A 15,283-nucleotide genomic window follows, 5' to 3' on the forward strand; every position below is an offset into this window, starting at 1 on the left:
CTCTCACAATTGACGGCACCACTGTCTCCCCATCTCCTCAGGCCCGCAACCTTGGCGTGATCTTTGACTCAACCCTCTCCCTTGAGCCTCACATCCGCCATGTTGTCAAAACATCAATTTTTCACCTTCGCAACATTGCCAAAATCAGACCCTCTCTCACACCCCCCGCTGCTGAAAGACTCATCCATGCCTTCATCTCCTCCCGACTGGACTACTGTAACTCTCTTCTCTTTGGCATTAATTCCAGCAACATCAACCGACTCCAACTGGTCCAGAATGCAGCCGCCCGACTCATTACCCACACCAAATCCTGGCACCACATCACCCCAGTCCTCAAAGAACTTCATTCGCTTCCCATTTCCCACCGGATCATCTACAAAATCCTGGTCCTCACCTACAAAGCCCTCAACCACTTGGCCCCCCCCCTTATCTCACTGACCTCCTCTCCCCCTACCAACCCTCACGGTCCCTCAGATCCATTTCAGCCGGTCTCCTCTCCATTCTGAAATCCAACCTCTGCACTTTTGGGTCATTGCGATGAACGATGCAAGCATAATGAGTGTAGTCACGCTCGAAAAGACGCCAGCGTTCAGTTGTCAGAATCAAAGATCAGAGGATTTGCCATGATGTAGGTTTGTTGCAAAACTTACCTTCAGCGGCGCTGCGGTTCTGTCACTGACCGTGTGCGCGACTTTGGCGCCTTTGAGAGGGGGGCGGGTTTAAAACGCCGTTTTCTATAGGCTATTGAAATCAAGGATGTTCAGCCTGCTTAGTTGCTGACGAAAAATCGCTGCGAAATTCGTTCGCTGCAGTTATTTTTAAACTAAATTGGATTATTTAATTGCTATAGTAAATTAAAAATCATCCTCTAAAGCCGCGAACGCCGACAATGGGACGGATCTCATGTAGGGGACAAGGCTAGGTAGGCTGTTTATTTTTACATTAAAACGTGCTTCTTAAGATCCGTTTATTCAAAATTTTAAGTTGCGAGAAGGTGACTTGGTGGCCCATCCGAACCGGCAGTATTTTTCATGCCGACATGGGCTTCAAAATCACTGCAATCGCAACGTTCCAAACCAGCGCGTCCCACTCGCAAGCTGATTTAAATGGCCATTAATTTACAGCAATTAAACACTAAATTCCTTCCATTTGGCCTATAAATTAATGACAATGAGATTTAAAAATCATGTTTTACTGTGAATTCTTGTGTGAATGTTCTTTGGAATGTTCTTTAAAAATGTAAATCTTTTCTTAAGAAATGGATAGATGTTTAGATCTAGTAATTGAATTTTGGAATTAGCTACAATTGGGTAACTAACTAATTATATGCTTTAATTTCAGGTCATCCAAGTGAGATTGTTTAATATTTGTTTCAGAATGCTTCAATCTATAATAACTGAAAATGTATTTCAGTTCTCTTAATTTTTAATAAAGTTATGGCCATTTGACTGTCCTTGATCACAACTTTTGTGTTAAGTCAATGGAAAAGCAATAGGGAACAAGATGCTAATTTCCGAGTATGAAAATGGCCAAAACTTTTTTTAATACTGAAGATATGAAAGTGAATTAGGTGTCAAATTAAACTTCTTTTTATGCTTTATCTGATGGGATAAATTGCAGACTTGATTTTTAAAATCTCAAAATATTGTAACATTGCTACATGATGGAGGTAATAAACACACAAAATAATCAAAAGAAAATAAAACCCGATAAACATGAGTGCAGCGAGCAAGATTCACTCTCTGACACCATGTAATGAGTCAACTCGAACACACATCAAGATACACCACCTTTATTAAATCTACTTACAGCAAGGATCTGCAGACATTACATCTCCGAGCTGCTTCTCTAAACTAATTAGCGTAAGCAAGCTCTTGATAATATGAAGCACACAATAGGCGGAGCCACTACTAACAAACACTATAATTGGCTAGTATGAAATAGCCAATATACACCCTACATCATACTTTACAGCTTGTTGGCAGTGAATAGGTCAGAGCAGACATTTCAAAGAAAAGAGATCCAGAATGAGTGAAATAACCGCTGCCTTAACATTCAGTACAAAGCTCTACATGTAAACATGCAAGCAAAGAAATGTTTAATTCATCTTTGCCCTGTACCCTGCATGGATCATCTTCTGACAAATTATGACCATGTCTATTAAGACATGGTCATCATTTGACATGGTTTGACATAATTTGACATGGTCATCATAAGACAGTCTAAAGAAGGGTCTCGACCCGAAATGTCGCCTATTCCTTCTCTCCATAGATGCTGCCTCACCCGCTGAGTTTCTCCTGCATTTCTGTCTACCTTCGATTTTTCCAGCATCTGCAGTTCTTTCTTAAACACCATGTCTTTTATACTTACTTTCAATGTTTATTCAAAATCAATTTAATTAACTATAGACAGAAACTGAGATCAAAAATATCTGAAAACTTGATACTTTGATTAAATTGCACCCAAGAAAAAAGGCCTCTAAGATAATAAGATGAATATTAAACCTCGAGGCTCAGTAAATGTGCCACTGATCATTAAATCATATGGACCAATAAGGTTATGGTTTTCAACTTGGATCTGTTTCTGGTTCATCCCAGTCAAACCAAGGGCAGCCCAAGGTGTTTGCAAAGGAGTCAGGCTCTGCTTTAACTGTTCACCTCTTTAGACTGTTTACCTTGCTGCATTATCTGGATCTCAAATATAAATAACGTTAGGTGGGCCAGTGTGTTGCCAACTATAGAAACAAGTTAATGCCAGGAAGTAGAATTGTGAAAAAATCTGCATCATCATGGTTGGTAAGTCACAGAATTTCAACGACCTCTAGAGGACAGAATGATACATTGCTTTAAACTGTGGTAACACAATTTCCCAATGTACTGTAAGAAAAAGGAACTCACTCAATGTAACTTAATGGTCCTACACAAATGGAAAACAAAATAGTCTATAGGTGCTCAAACTGGACACAATCCCTCCCCCCAAAACAGTGTCTGGAAGGAGGCTGGATCACAATTAAATAATAGATAACATGGTAAACCTGTGAAATAGAATCATACAGCATGGAGGCAGGTCCTTCGGCCCAACTTGTCCACGTTGACCAAGGTGCCCCATCTAAGCTAGCCCCATTTCTGCTTTCCAGAGACTGTACCCTCCGTAACTCCCTGGTCAATTCGTCTCTTTCAACCCAAACTACCCCCTCCCCGGGTACTTTCCCCTGCAACCGCAGGAAATGCAACACCTGTCCTTTTACCTCCCCCCTCAACTCCACCCAAGGACCCAATCAGTTTTTCTAGGTGAGGCAGAGGTTCACTTGTACCTCCTCCAACCTCATCTACAGTATCCGCTGTTCCAGGTGTCAACTTCTTTATATTGGCAAGACCAAGCGCAGGCTCGGCGTTCGTTTCGCTGGACACCTCCGCTCACTCCGTCGTAACCTACCTGATCTCCCGGTTGCTCAGTACTTCAACTCCCCCTCCCATTCCCAATCTGACCTTTCTGTCCTGTGCCTCCTCCATTGTCAGAGTGAGGCCCAGTGCAAATTGGAGGATTAGCACATCATATTTAGCTTGGGTAGGTGGGCCAGTGTGTTGCCAACTATAGAAACAAGTTAATGCCAGGAAGTAGAATTGTGCAGGAAGTAGAATACACCTTGGGTATACACCCCAGCGGTATGAATGTTGACTTCTCTAATTTCAGATAGCCCTTGCTTTCTCTCTCCCTCCCCTCCTCTTTCCAGTTCCACTACTAGTCCCACTGTCCCCCGCCTACTTTCTATCTTTGTCCCGCCCCCTCCCCCAACATCAGTCTGAAGAAGGGTCTCTTCCTTCTCTCCATAGATGCTGCCTCACCCGCTGAGTTACTCCAGCATTTTGTGTCTACCATCGGCAGTTCTTTCTTACGCATCATAAATAAAGCTCGTGGCCACTTTGGCCACCGCAGACAATGCTAGCTTTGTCCTGGTTTAAGGGTACATCACATTTTGGTCATTACCATTTTGAAGGTGATTAGAATTATCATCAGAGGCCTAGTTCCCGTGGGCCGTTTTGCCCAGTTCTGATTCTTATGGCGTCTTTATTTTCCCAGGTACGTTCAAATACCAGACCCACTCTTAACAGAAAATAATATGAATTATTCCCAAACGAATCCCAGACCAACCCTCACCTCCTGAGGTGTGCCAAAACTTTAGAAGGTATATAATACTTTTAATGATTAATAAATCCGAGTGAACCAGCTTCAGGAAGATTTAAGCAGTGCCATGTTTTCTCTTTAAATAGCACTGGCAGATCTGGGTCTTTCACCCTTTCCAGCTTTGAGATAAATTGCAGGAGGTTAAGAAGGCCGACCAACACTGGAGGGTTGCGTTTGAAAAAGATAGTGACAACCTTAAATTACATGTTGCACACTGATTCATGGCATACTCTCCTTTCTCTCTATATGCTGTTGCCACTTATTAAGAATACACAGCCAAACCACTTTCCTGCGCATTCCAGAAATATATCTTTATTTTTAGGATCCCTTCTGAAAGTACAATTGGCAACTGAATGCATAAAAGAATAGACTCCGAACAATCCATTTCAAACTCCCTATTTCCTGCAGGGAATTCATTTTCTTTACTTAGGTGCTCCCCTTTTCTTTGCCATTTTTGTAGTTATGCCAAGCAGATTGCTCACTATCATAAGTTTCACATAGTCCTTTTAAAAATCTAAAATGGCAATGACATTTATTTTAGTAGCAAAAATAAGGCCATTTGAATTTTCAATAAATGTGTCTGGTACAATTGTTCAAATGACACTTTGGAGTGAGTGAGTATGTTCCATTTTATATTCAGCCATCTTGGTCTTGTTGGACCATGATGGCTGAATATATTTAGACAAATGAAAGCAAAGTAAAAAATAAATGTAACTTAAACTAATTATTTTAAACTACATTGCAGACCTTTCAACAACAATGTCCCTATGGTAAGAGTTGTGCAGTTTTAATGATGTCCAAACATAATCATGACAGTTAAGCAAATGCAAAAAAAAAATGAATTTCATTCTTAAGAGTTGCAAATAAATTCAGAGCCTACATAGTAAATATTTTTCATTATGTTAATCTGCAATAAAGAGAAGTGTATGTATCACTCACATTGATTCTACAAGTTCTTCCTTGCCCTGCACCTGTCCATCTACAGTTCCTCTCCTGGTGTTTCGAACCCATCCTACAACACCAAGTTTCCTTGCTTGATCCTCCGTGTACTATAAAAAAACAATAAAATTGTATGATTTGGATTTAGTTTTATTTCAAATTGTCAGGTTACATGACCTTTTAATAATCACAGTAGTTGGGGATCTATTTTGTTGTGTAATAAAATAAACAAAATACATAGTTATAAGTTGAAAGTGTAAATATTAAGCTGAATTGCATTGAAAGGGAAATATGGGCTTCCTATTTGTATGAATAATGTGGGAACAAAGTAGCTTGTACTCGAGTAATTTTGTTTTATATTTCAGAAACATACCCAAGAGCAACAAAAATGAATTAATGAAGCTATATAAATGGCAGTGTTGGCAATCATTGATTTATGCAGCACAGAACAGGCCCTTTGGTCCAACTCTTCCATGGTGTATACCCAAGTTCCATTTGCCTGTATTTGGCCCATTTCCCTCGAATGCTTTCCTAGCCATGTCTTCTCTAAACGTCCTTTAAATGTTGTATTTGCACCCGGCTCCATCACTTACTCAGGCGGCTCGCTTCATGAACTTACCATCCACTGTATGAAAACCTGTCTCTCATGTCCCCTTTACATCCTCCCCCACCCATCTTATACCTCTGCCCTCTAATTTTAGATTGCCCTATCCCAAGAGAAAGAGTATGACTATCAATTTATTGATGCCCCTCGTGATTTTATAAACCTCTATAAGGTCACCTCTCGGCGGCTTCAGGAAATATAGTCCCAGCCTATCCAATCTCTCCTTAAAGCTCAAACCCTCCCATTCTGGTAACATCTTTGCCAATCATTTTTGCACCCTTTTAGCCTATTGATATCCTTCCTATAGCAACGTGACCAGGACGATGCATAATATTCCAAGTGTGGTTTCATCAAAGTCTTGAACAACTATAACATGACATCCCAACCGTTGAACTCAGAGCCCTGCCCTATGAAGGTAAGCATGCCAAATGGCTTTCTCACCAACTTACCTATCTATATTCCCATTTTCAGGGAACTATGTATCCGTCTACACCTGGTCTCTATATTATAAAAACACTCCATGCGACCCTATAATTTACTATTTATATCTTACCTTGGTTTAACGTATCATAATGTTTCATGTATCATAGTGCATCACTTTGCACATGACTTGAATGGCAAATTCCATCTGCCATCCCTTGGCCCTTCCCCAGTTGATCTAGATCATGTTGTAGTCTGAGTACTTAAAAGTCTACCACACCAGGAATTTCTATGTCATCCGCAAATTTACTCATCATGCCACCCATCTTTTCCATCCAATTCATTAATATATGTGGCAAACAACAGTTGCCCCAGCACTGATCCCCGTGGCATCCCTGGTCACAGGCCTTCACTCTGAAAACATCCCTCGCACTGCCACTTTAGGTCCGTAAGGGTCGGTGCTGGGGCAGCTTCTCTTCACGTTGTATATTAATGATTTGGATAAGGGGATTGAAGGCTTTGTGGCCAAGTTTGCAGATGATGCTAAGATAGGTGGAGGGGCAGTGTAGAGGAAGCAAGGACTCTGCAGAAGGACAGGTTAGGAGAGTGAGCAGAGAAGTGGCAGATGAAATTCAGTACAACAAAGTGTGGAGTTATGCATTTTGGTAATAAGAATAAAATCGTAGATTATTTTCTAAATGGGGAGAGAATCTAAAAATCGGAGGTGCAAAGGGACTTGGGAATGCTGGTGTAAGACTCCCAAAAAGTTAAATTACAAGTCGAATCGGTAGTAAGGAAGGCAAATTCAATGCTAGCATTTACATCAAGAGGACTGGAATACAAAAACAGAGATGTAATGCTCTATAAGATGCTGGTCAGGCCACATTTGGAGTACTGTGAGAAAATTTGGGCCTCATATCTGAGGAAGGATGTGCTGACTCTGGAGAGGGTCCAGAGGAGATTTACAAGAATAATTCCAGGAATGAGTGGGTTAGCATATGATGAGCTTTGACAGCACTGGGCCTGTCCTCGCTGGAGTTTAGAAGATTGAAGGGGGACCTCATTGAAACACACAGAATAATGAAAGGCATAGATAGAGTGGATGTGGAAAGGATGTTTCCACTGTTGGGAGAGTCAAGGATCAGAGGTCATAGCCTCAGAATTAAAGTGCGCTCTTTTAAAAAAGAGGTGAGAAGGACCTTCTTTAGTCAAAGGGTAGTTAATCTGTGGAACTCATTGCCACAGAGGGCTGTGGAGGCCAAGTCAGTGGATATTTTTAAGACAGAGATAGACAAGTTCTTGATTAGAACATGTGTCAAGGGTTATGGGGAGAAGGCAGGAAAGGATTAGGTGGCAGAGATCAGCCATGATTGAATGGCGGAGTAGACTCGTTGGGCTGAATGGCCTAATTCTACTCCTATAACATTTGAACTTTCTCTCCTTTGTATGAAATAGGCTGGCTCGCCCTGGATCCCATGTCATAGTCATGGGGACCTAGATTGATACAGCGTGGAGACAGGCCCTTTAGCCCAATTTGCCCACACAGGCCAACGTGTCCCAGCTACACGTTCCACCTGCCCACATTTGGTCCATATCCCTCCAAACCTGTCCTATCCATGTACTTGTCTAACTGTTTCTTAAACTTTGGGATAGTCCCGGCCTAAACTACGTCCTCTGCAAACTTGTTCCATACATCCACCACCCTTTGTGTGAAAAAGTTACCCCACAGATTCCTATTAAATCTTTTCCCCTTCACCTATGTCCTCTGGTCCTCAATTCACCTACTCTGGGCAAGAGACTCTTTGCATCTACCTGATATATTCCTCTCATAATTTTAAACACCTCTCTAAGATCACCCCACATCCTGCTGCACTCCAAGGAATAGAGTCCCAGCCTACTCAACCTCTCCCTATAGCTCAGACCCTCTAGTCCTGGCGACATCCTCATAAATCTTCTCTGTACCCTTTCCAGCTTGACAACATCCTTCCTATAACATGGTGCCCAGAACTGAAGACAATACTCTAAATGTGGCCTCACCAATGTCTTATACAACTGCAACATGACCTCCTAACTTCTATACTCAATACTCTGACGGATGAAGGCAAATGTGCCAAAAACCTTTTTGACCACCCTATCTACCTGCGACTCCACTTTTAAGGAACCATATACCTGCACTCCTAGATCCCACTGCCCATGTGACTTAATATAAGGCAATATTTCAAGAAACTATCTAGCTACGGTCTTTTATCTCTGGAATACCATTAGGTGATAAATAACTCAGCCTATTAGGGTAACATCTGTTCTGAGAAAAGCATGTTTAAATAGCTAGCTAATGCAGTATTCATGTTAATATTTTAAAGCTTTTATTCTAACAGTGTGAAAATTTGAATATTGAGTGACCTCATGAAATAATGGATTACAGCCAGTTATCTTTTCTGACGTTCTCGATTAATTATTGATATTCAAGCAAACTTCTTTGTAACAACATTGCCCCTGATTGCCCACCACTACTATTTTTATTCAGAGCTGCCACAATGATTCTGATGTGAAATCATGATTCAGTACGATCTTTAATGTTTAGAGGAAACAAAGAACTATACAGTACATCAAGAGGTCACTTGTCCACTGTGCAAATCTTTGAAAGACATTTCGACTCAATTCGTCTCTCACCATTCATCTACCGTATTTCTCCATCCAACTGTTTATGTAATTCCCTTCTGAAGGCCGCTAGTGAATCTGCTTACACCCTCTCTTGCAGTGTATCCAAGGTCATAATTTCCTGTTTATTTTTCATTTCTCATATTCCATCTTATTTTCTTTGCTACTGTATTGGCTTAAATCAGTGATGAAGCCGAATTTTAGTTAAAAATATAAGAAGATATTAAATTGGCTTCTGGGCTAGTTTACAGCTTATATTTAGTCTCAAATTAGGCTTGCCTCAGGTTGCGGGTGTGTGAGATAATAAATCCTATAACATTGTCTCCCAAGTGAGGAAGTGACAGAGAAAGAAACAGCTAGTCACATCTTTGAAGTAAGATGCCATAAACCAAATGGCCTATGTTTATGAGGGACCAAATGACAGCGAGGAAGCAGCGAAAGAGCTAGGGTGATCTCTGTGAAGATAAAATGGCATTATCCAAATGGCCAATGTTTATGAAGGACGAGAGAGGAACCAGGAAAGTAGAAAGATAAAATGTCGTAAACCAAATGGCCAATGTTATCTTGTAACATGTAAACAAAAGGCCTTTGATGTGATGCATTCTGTGGAAACCTTTTCCTGTACCTCTGACCATGACTAATGTCTGTGAAATGTGCTAAGGGGACAAAAAAACCCTATTTAAGGCAATGTAATTCTGTTGTTCAGAGAAGGGGACCGAGGACAGTCGAGTGTCTATATTGGTCACTTAGCTGGAATTCTCGCTCCCTTCCATCGGCCGATGTTAAGTAAAGTTTTGAACTGGTCTACCAAACAGTTTGTGTGGTGTCTGTTTATTAAGAAGCGAACCTGGTTTAGTAGTTATAAAAGTAACTTTTTCATCAGAAACCTCTGCTTTTTGCCCATTCTGCAGAGCACCTCATTAATTGTATATTAAACCCTTCCATTTCTTTGAACATTTCCGATCAGACCATCTCCTAGCTTCTCTGCAAGAGACAAAAAAGCTGAGCATTTACTGAACAAATTAAAATGATCATCAGAATTCACTTCAAATTTCTAAGCTAAAATGGCAGTATTTGCTCAACTAATCTAAAAATATTTCAAAAAAATATTGAAAAGGTCATCTTACCATTCTGAAACAGACCCCTGTGTGGAGTAAAAGAAAGAAAAACAGATTAACTATACAGTATGAAAACACAATAAGACTACATATTTTATAAGTTAGTTTACATTGAATAAAACTTGTTCTAAGATCTCAGTAGATGTATTAAAAACTCACAGTCAATGATTTACGGAATTATAAAAATGTATGGCACGAGGCATTTATCCTATTTTCTTTGTGCCTGTTTTCTTTTCACAAACGTTATTTGATCTGATGTTTTTATTTTATTTCGAAGCTTCTTTGGTCCTTTCAGTCATAGAGTTCAGAAGAGGAACTGACCCCTTAACTACCATGTCCAAGTCAACATTTTTGCCTATCCACAGTAATCCTATTTGCCCATGTCCTTCTATGCCCTACCTGTATAATCATCTAAATATCTATTAAACATAGTGATTGTATCTGATTCCAACACGTCCTCTGGCAATGAATTCCAAATATCAACCATTCATTGTGTAAAAACTCTCCTCTCAGATCCCCTTTAAAACTTCCACCTCTCACTTTATACCTGTCCCATTATTTTTGATACCCTTGCCATGGATGAAAGTTTTTCACTATTTACTCCCTCTATGACCCTTATAATTTTATACACCTCCATCAGGTCATCCTCTCAGCCACTTTCACTTCTGAGAAAACAAGCCAAGCCTCTCCTCAAAACTAAAGTCCTTTAATCCAGACAATATCCTTGTGAATATCCTCTGCACTTTCTACAGCAAAACCTGGTCCTTTCTATTGGGTGGTGATCTGAACTACACACAATATACCATGCACTTTAACTAGTATTTGGTAAAGCTGTAACATAACATCCCGACTGTGATATTCTATGCCACAATCTATAAAGGTAAACAAACTATATGCCTTCTTCATTACCATATCTACCTGTGTTGCTGCATTCAGGCTATGGACTTGAATGCAAGGTCCCTCTGTTCATGAACATTCTTTAACATCCTAACATTTTCTGTAAATATCCTACCATTAATTGACTTCCCAAAATGTATAATTTCATGCGTGTTGGGATTTAATTCCACCTGCCAACTTTCTGCACAATTTTCATTTGATTTATATTCTGCTGCAGCCTAAGACAACATTATCCATAACACTAAGTTTCGAAACATCTGCAAACTTTCTGATTATACTTCCTACATTCACATGCAAGTCGATAATATGTCACAAATAAGAGGAGTCCCAGCACTGACCATTGTAGTACATGACTGGTCACAGATCTCTGAAAGGAAAAACATCCTTCTACCACTATCCATTGCCTCCTATCACCAAGCCAATTTTTTATTTTATTGGGGTAATTGATCTGATCTGGGTAACCTGCAGCTTGTTCAAAGTACGCACCATCCTGTATATTAAAAAAGTTGCCCCTCAGGTTCCTTTTAACTCTTTCCCCTCACCTTAAACTATGGCATCTGGTATTTGGTCCCCTATTCCAAGGAAAAGACTGACCATCCATAAGCCAATTTTGTATCCAAATGGCTCGCTTGGACTGAATCCTATGTGATATAACCTTTCAACTAACCTTCCATGAGGTACCTTGTTAAAACCTTTGCTAAAATCTACATAGACAACATCTATCACACTGCCTCGTCAAAAAACTCAAAATAGCTAACAAAATTTCTCTTCCTAGTTTTTAAATGGCCAACCACATTTCCTGAAAATTGCTGAATGAATTGGAGATAAGGTTTTGGTTTATTATTGCCATGTGTATTGAGGTACAGTTAAAAGCTATGTTTTGCTTGCCCTCCAATCAAAACAGATAATACTACACATAAACACAATCAAGCCATACATAAGTGCAACAGAGCAAAAGGAAAGATACAGAGTGCAGAATATAGTTCTCAGCATTATAGCACAATAGTAGTCCACTATGAAGCTTCCTTCAGTAGATGCAATCATAGATGGCCCAAACATTTATTCCAGTAAAGTTAGACATTACCCTTTAGGAGACCAAGAGGAACTCTACAAGAAGTGTGAATATCCTTGTCCAACACAGCATCTACCCCAATCCTGCAAACCAATAACATCCCAAAAATGTCATGCTTGCCACCACTCCCCTCCATTTATCTTAGTCTAGTGCCATTAAAATCTACCTATTGCATTTGTTTCAAAATCAAGCACCACTGAAAGATGATCATCTCTTCTGTTGTGCTGAGGTTACGGCAAATTTACCAGAGATGTTGAAGTAACAAAGAGAAAAATCAGGAAGTGTAAGATAAGTATGAAAGTTAGCACCAGAAAAGATGTATTGGTAGTTCAGTATGCAAGTGCTGGAATTTCTTAAATTCAGCCTAAGGTTTTTGTACACATTGTCACTCCCAGGGAAAGATGGCAGAACATTATACATGTAAAACTACATCAAAATACAAAGCAGAACACCATTCTTAAGAGAGTTCAGAGTTATAAGTTAATGATCCTGAGGCAGCTGGCAAGTAGTGGCTACGAAGGTATGCAGGATGCTTCTTTTAATTAGCTAAGGTGTGGATTATGATAGCAGAGGCCATGTTGAAGATATATGAAATAGTTGGATAAAATATGAAATAGGGGATGAACACATCCTTCCTGTAATGTGGCAACTTGTATTACGCAAAGTTCTTACGGTAAAGAGAATTTACAAGAATATTTCTGGGACTGGGAACATATAGTTCATTAGATCAGATCTGCCTGGGGTGTTTTCTATACAAGAGAAAAGGCTACGGAAAGAATTAGATGGCTTGTATAAAATTGTGAGATGCCTGTATGGGTAGAACAGGAAGAACCGATTTCCTTCAGCAAAAAGGTTAATAACTGAGGAATGGTCAATTAATAATGTAAAAGCAATAATAGTAAAAGCAAACTCGGTATTTTTTTAAAAACTGATGTGCTGCAACTTGTAAGGCCATGAACTGAGAGCTGGAAATTGAATTTCCACTGTATCTAAATTGGTCCACGTGACAATAAAAGACCTTTGAAATCTTTGAATGTAGTCTCAACGGTCTTTCTCTACATCCAGCATTAACATAATAGATCTTCTTCTCTGTGACAAATTAGCACAGAAATCAAAGACTGAATAAAATATTATGATGTTGCAAAATACTTAGCTTTCAGGTGTTTTCATTTTAAGATTGTATTTAGAACATCTCACTTTTTTTTTAATATTTAGGAAAGTTTAAATATTTGTTTTAATTCAAATAATAATTTAAGCGATTTAGTTAATTCTAGACAGATACTTATGGCAAGGCATTGAAGATCGTCTATTTCTGAAGTCCATAAAGCCACTTTAAGCCATTAAGCATTAAGCCAACATCATTTCTTTCGTGTCCCAGGCTAAATAGTTTCAATTTGAGTTAGAATCAAATAAAGAGATGGTGCGAAAAATAGTCTAACGCTCTGGATTTTCAATAATGTGTCAGATGATCATGTGTTTGCGTCGTTCTGCATGCCGATCAGGTGGCCGGACGCGAAATGTCTTTTAATATACGGGAGTTACTGGCGTGTTTATCTGTGGCTTGTTGGCCGTGGAAATGGCGAGAGCCCGCCTCAGTTATTCCCAGACATTTATTTGGCTTCTCGAGGATCATCTCTCACAAGACAGCAAAACAGCACCTGCCAGTGACGCGCTGCATTTTCAAAGGTCAATCCTTATGCTTTCCTCGTTAACTTAGCATCCGTCTCCTTATCAAAAATACATTGCGGCGTTTATCCCGCCGGTCTCAGCGCTTCCATCTCTCAGTTATTGGAGGCGGAGTTCAGACGCACTCAAGTAACCACTTTTCCACGATAGTTGCGAATTTTTTAAAAGCCTTCAAAGTTTAAGAAAACCAGCCACAGATATTTCATAAAACCACAAAATGCCGCATTGAAAGTTAATTTCCACTTGAATCCACTATTTTGCCCAGCCTACATGGCACGGTCTATTTTTATCCCGAGTATATGCTACATACCCTGTACTTGGCCACTTATCTCATAATCTACCGATTTGAAGCGCGCTGCTGTCGACCCCTCGTTTGACATTATCACCAAAAAACTCAAGCAAATGGCTAATTTAGCAGCACAGCTCATGAGACATCTCGGTCGGTGCCGCAGTCCGCTTCCGCAGACGCACGCTCCGTTCCAGCCTTGCCTGATCCATTCCAGTCAATTCCAATCATCAACGCTCCGCGCCAGCCTCTCCGGAGTCCGGATCCATTGCAGTCCAAACAAGGAGAAAGCACAGATGATGGAAATCTGCAATTGCTGAGCAGATTAGGCAGTATCCGCGGAGCTAGTTAGTATTTCAGATTGATGATTATTTTAATAAAAATCAGGAAAGTGAGAAAACAGATACATTGCGACCAAAGAGTGGAAAGGGAATGTCTGTGATGGAGGCGGAGAATTGTTTACCAAAGATCTTTACCGACACACAGAGTTGCAGCAAACAGAACTACCCGTCCAAAAAGGACACGGTGCTAAACTCAGCATATCGAACATCTCTTGAGAACAAGGATGGGTGACGTTTTTGGTCGAGTCCTAAGATGTGTGCGGGCGGGGGGAGGAGTGAAAACTAGGAGAAGCTAAAGGGTGAACTTTCTTCTCCCCGCCATACATCAGTCTGAAGAAGGGTCTCGACCCCAAACGCCACCTGTCCATGTTCTCCATCGATGCTACCTGACCTGCTGAGTTACTCCACCATTTTGTGTAATAACCATCATCTGCAGTTCCTTGCTTCTACATTTGAATTACTCCCTCACATCACCAGTGAATCTGGTTCAGACGTGACCTTTGGCACTGTATGGTGAGCTTGCATGTTCTCCCCGTGTACACGTTTATTTCCACCAGGTCATCAAGGTGATTTCCTTCCACACCTCAATTATGTCTGGAATGGTATATTCAGTCACAACTGTAAATTGCCCCATAAAGTGTGGGTGAGTGGTAAAATCTCAGGGGCAGTGAATGAGGACTTACGGAGAATACAATGGAATTTATGTAGGTTTCATGTAAATGTATGCTTAATGCTGTAGTCAGCACAGAACCAGTAGTCCAAAGGGTTGTGCTGTATGCTTCTGCATGAATATGGATACATGTGACCTTCTGAGAGACTTATTTTCCCCACTTAGTCTCATAGCAGATTCGGTTTCTCCATGTGGCCCCAGTTCTTTCTCCCAGTCATGCTGCATTTCAAGGGATTGTCTACAAAGGCACCCATGTGGAAACAACTCATTATAACCAAAGCTGTGATGTCAAGACAGGCTCAAAGAAGACACGAGATACTGCAGATGCTGGAATCTTGAGCATAAAACAAAGCCCTGGAGAATCTCAGCAGGTCAGGCCGTGTCTGTGAAGGGAATGGGCAGATGAT

General features: G+C 40.4%; 1 protein-coding gene across 1 annotated transcript in view; it reads right to left on the reverse strand.

Moving 5' to 3' along the window:
- The window catches only part of acyp2 (acylphosphatase 2), a 95,991-nt gene extending 81,839 nt beyond the window's left edge, over nucleotides 1-14,152 (reverse strand). The window contains exons 1-3 of the mRNA XM_033025227.1: nucleotides 13,890-14,152; nucleotides 9,934-9,950; nucleotides 5,125-5,234 (exon numbers count right to left, since the gene is read on the reverse strand). Coding sequence (XP_032881118.1) covers nucleotides 5,125-5,234; nucleotides 9,934-9,950; nucleotides 13,890-14,007 — 245 coding nt within the window. The 5' untranslated portion in view covers nucleotides 14,008-14,152. The remainder of the gene's footprint in view (nucleotides 1-5,124; nucleotides 5,235-9,933; nucleotides 9,951-13,889) is intronic.
- Between the last annotated feature and the right edge of the window lie 1,131 nt (nucleotides 14,153-15,283).

The sequence above is a fragment of the Amblyraja radiata genome, chromosome 8, assembly GCF_010909765.2.
Source record: "Amblyraja radiata isolate CabotCenter1 chromosome 8, sAmbRad1.1.pri, whole genome shotgun sequence".
In the NCBI taxonomy this organism is placed as follows: Eukaryota; Metazoa; Chordata; class Chondrichthyes; order Rajiformes; family Rajidae; genus Amblyraja; species Amblyraja radiata.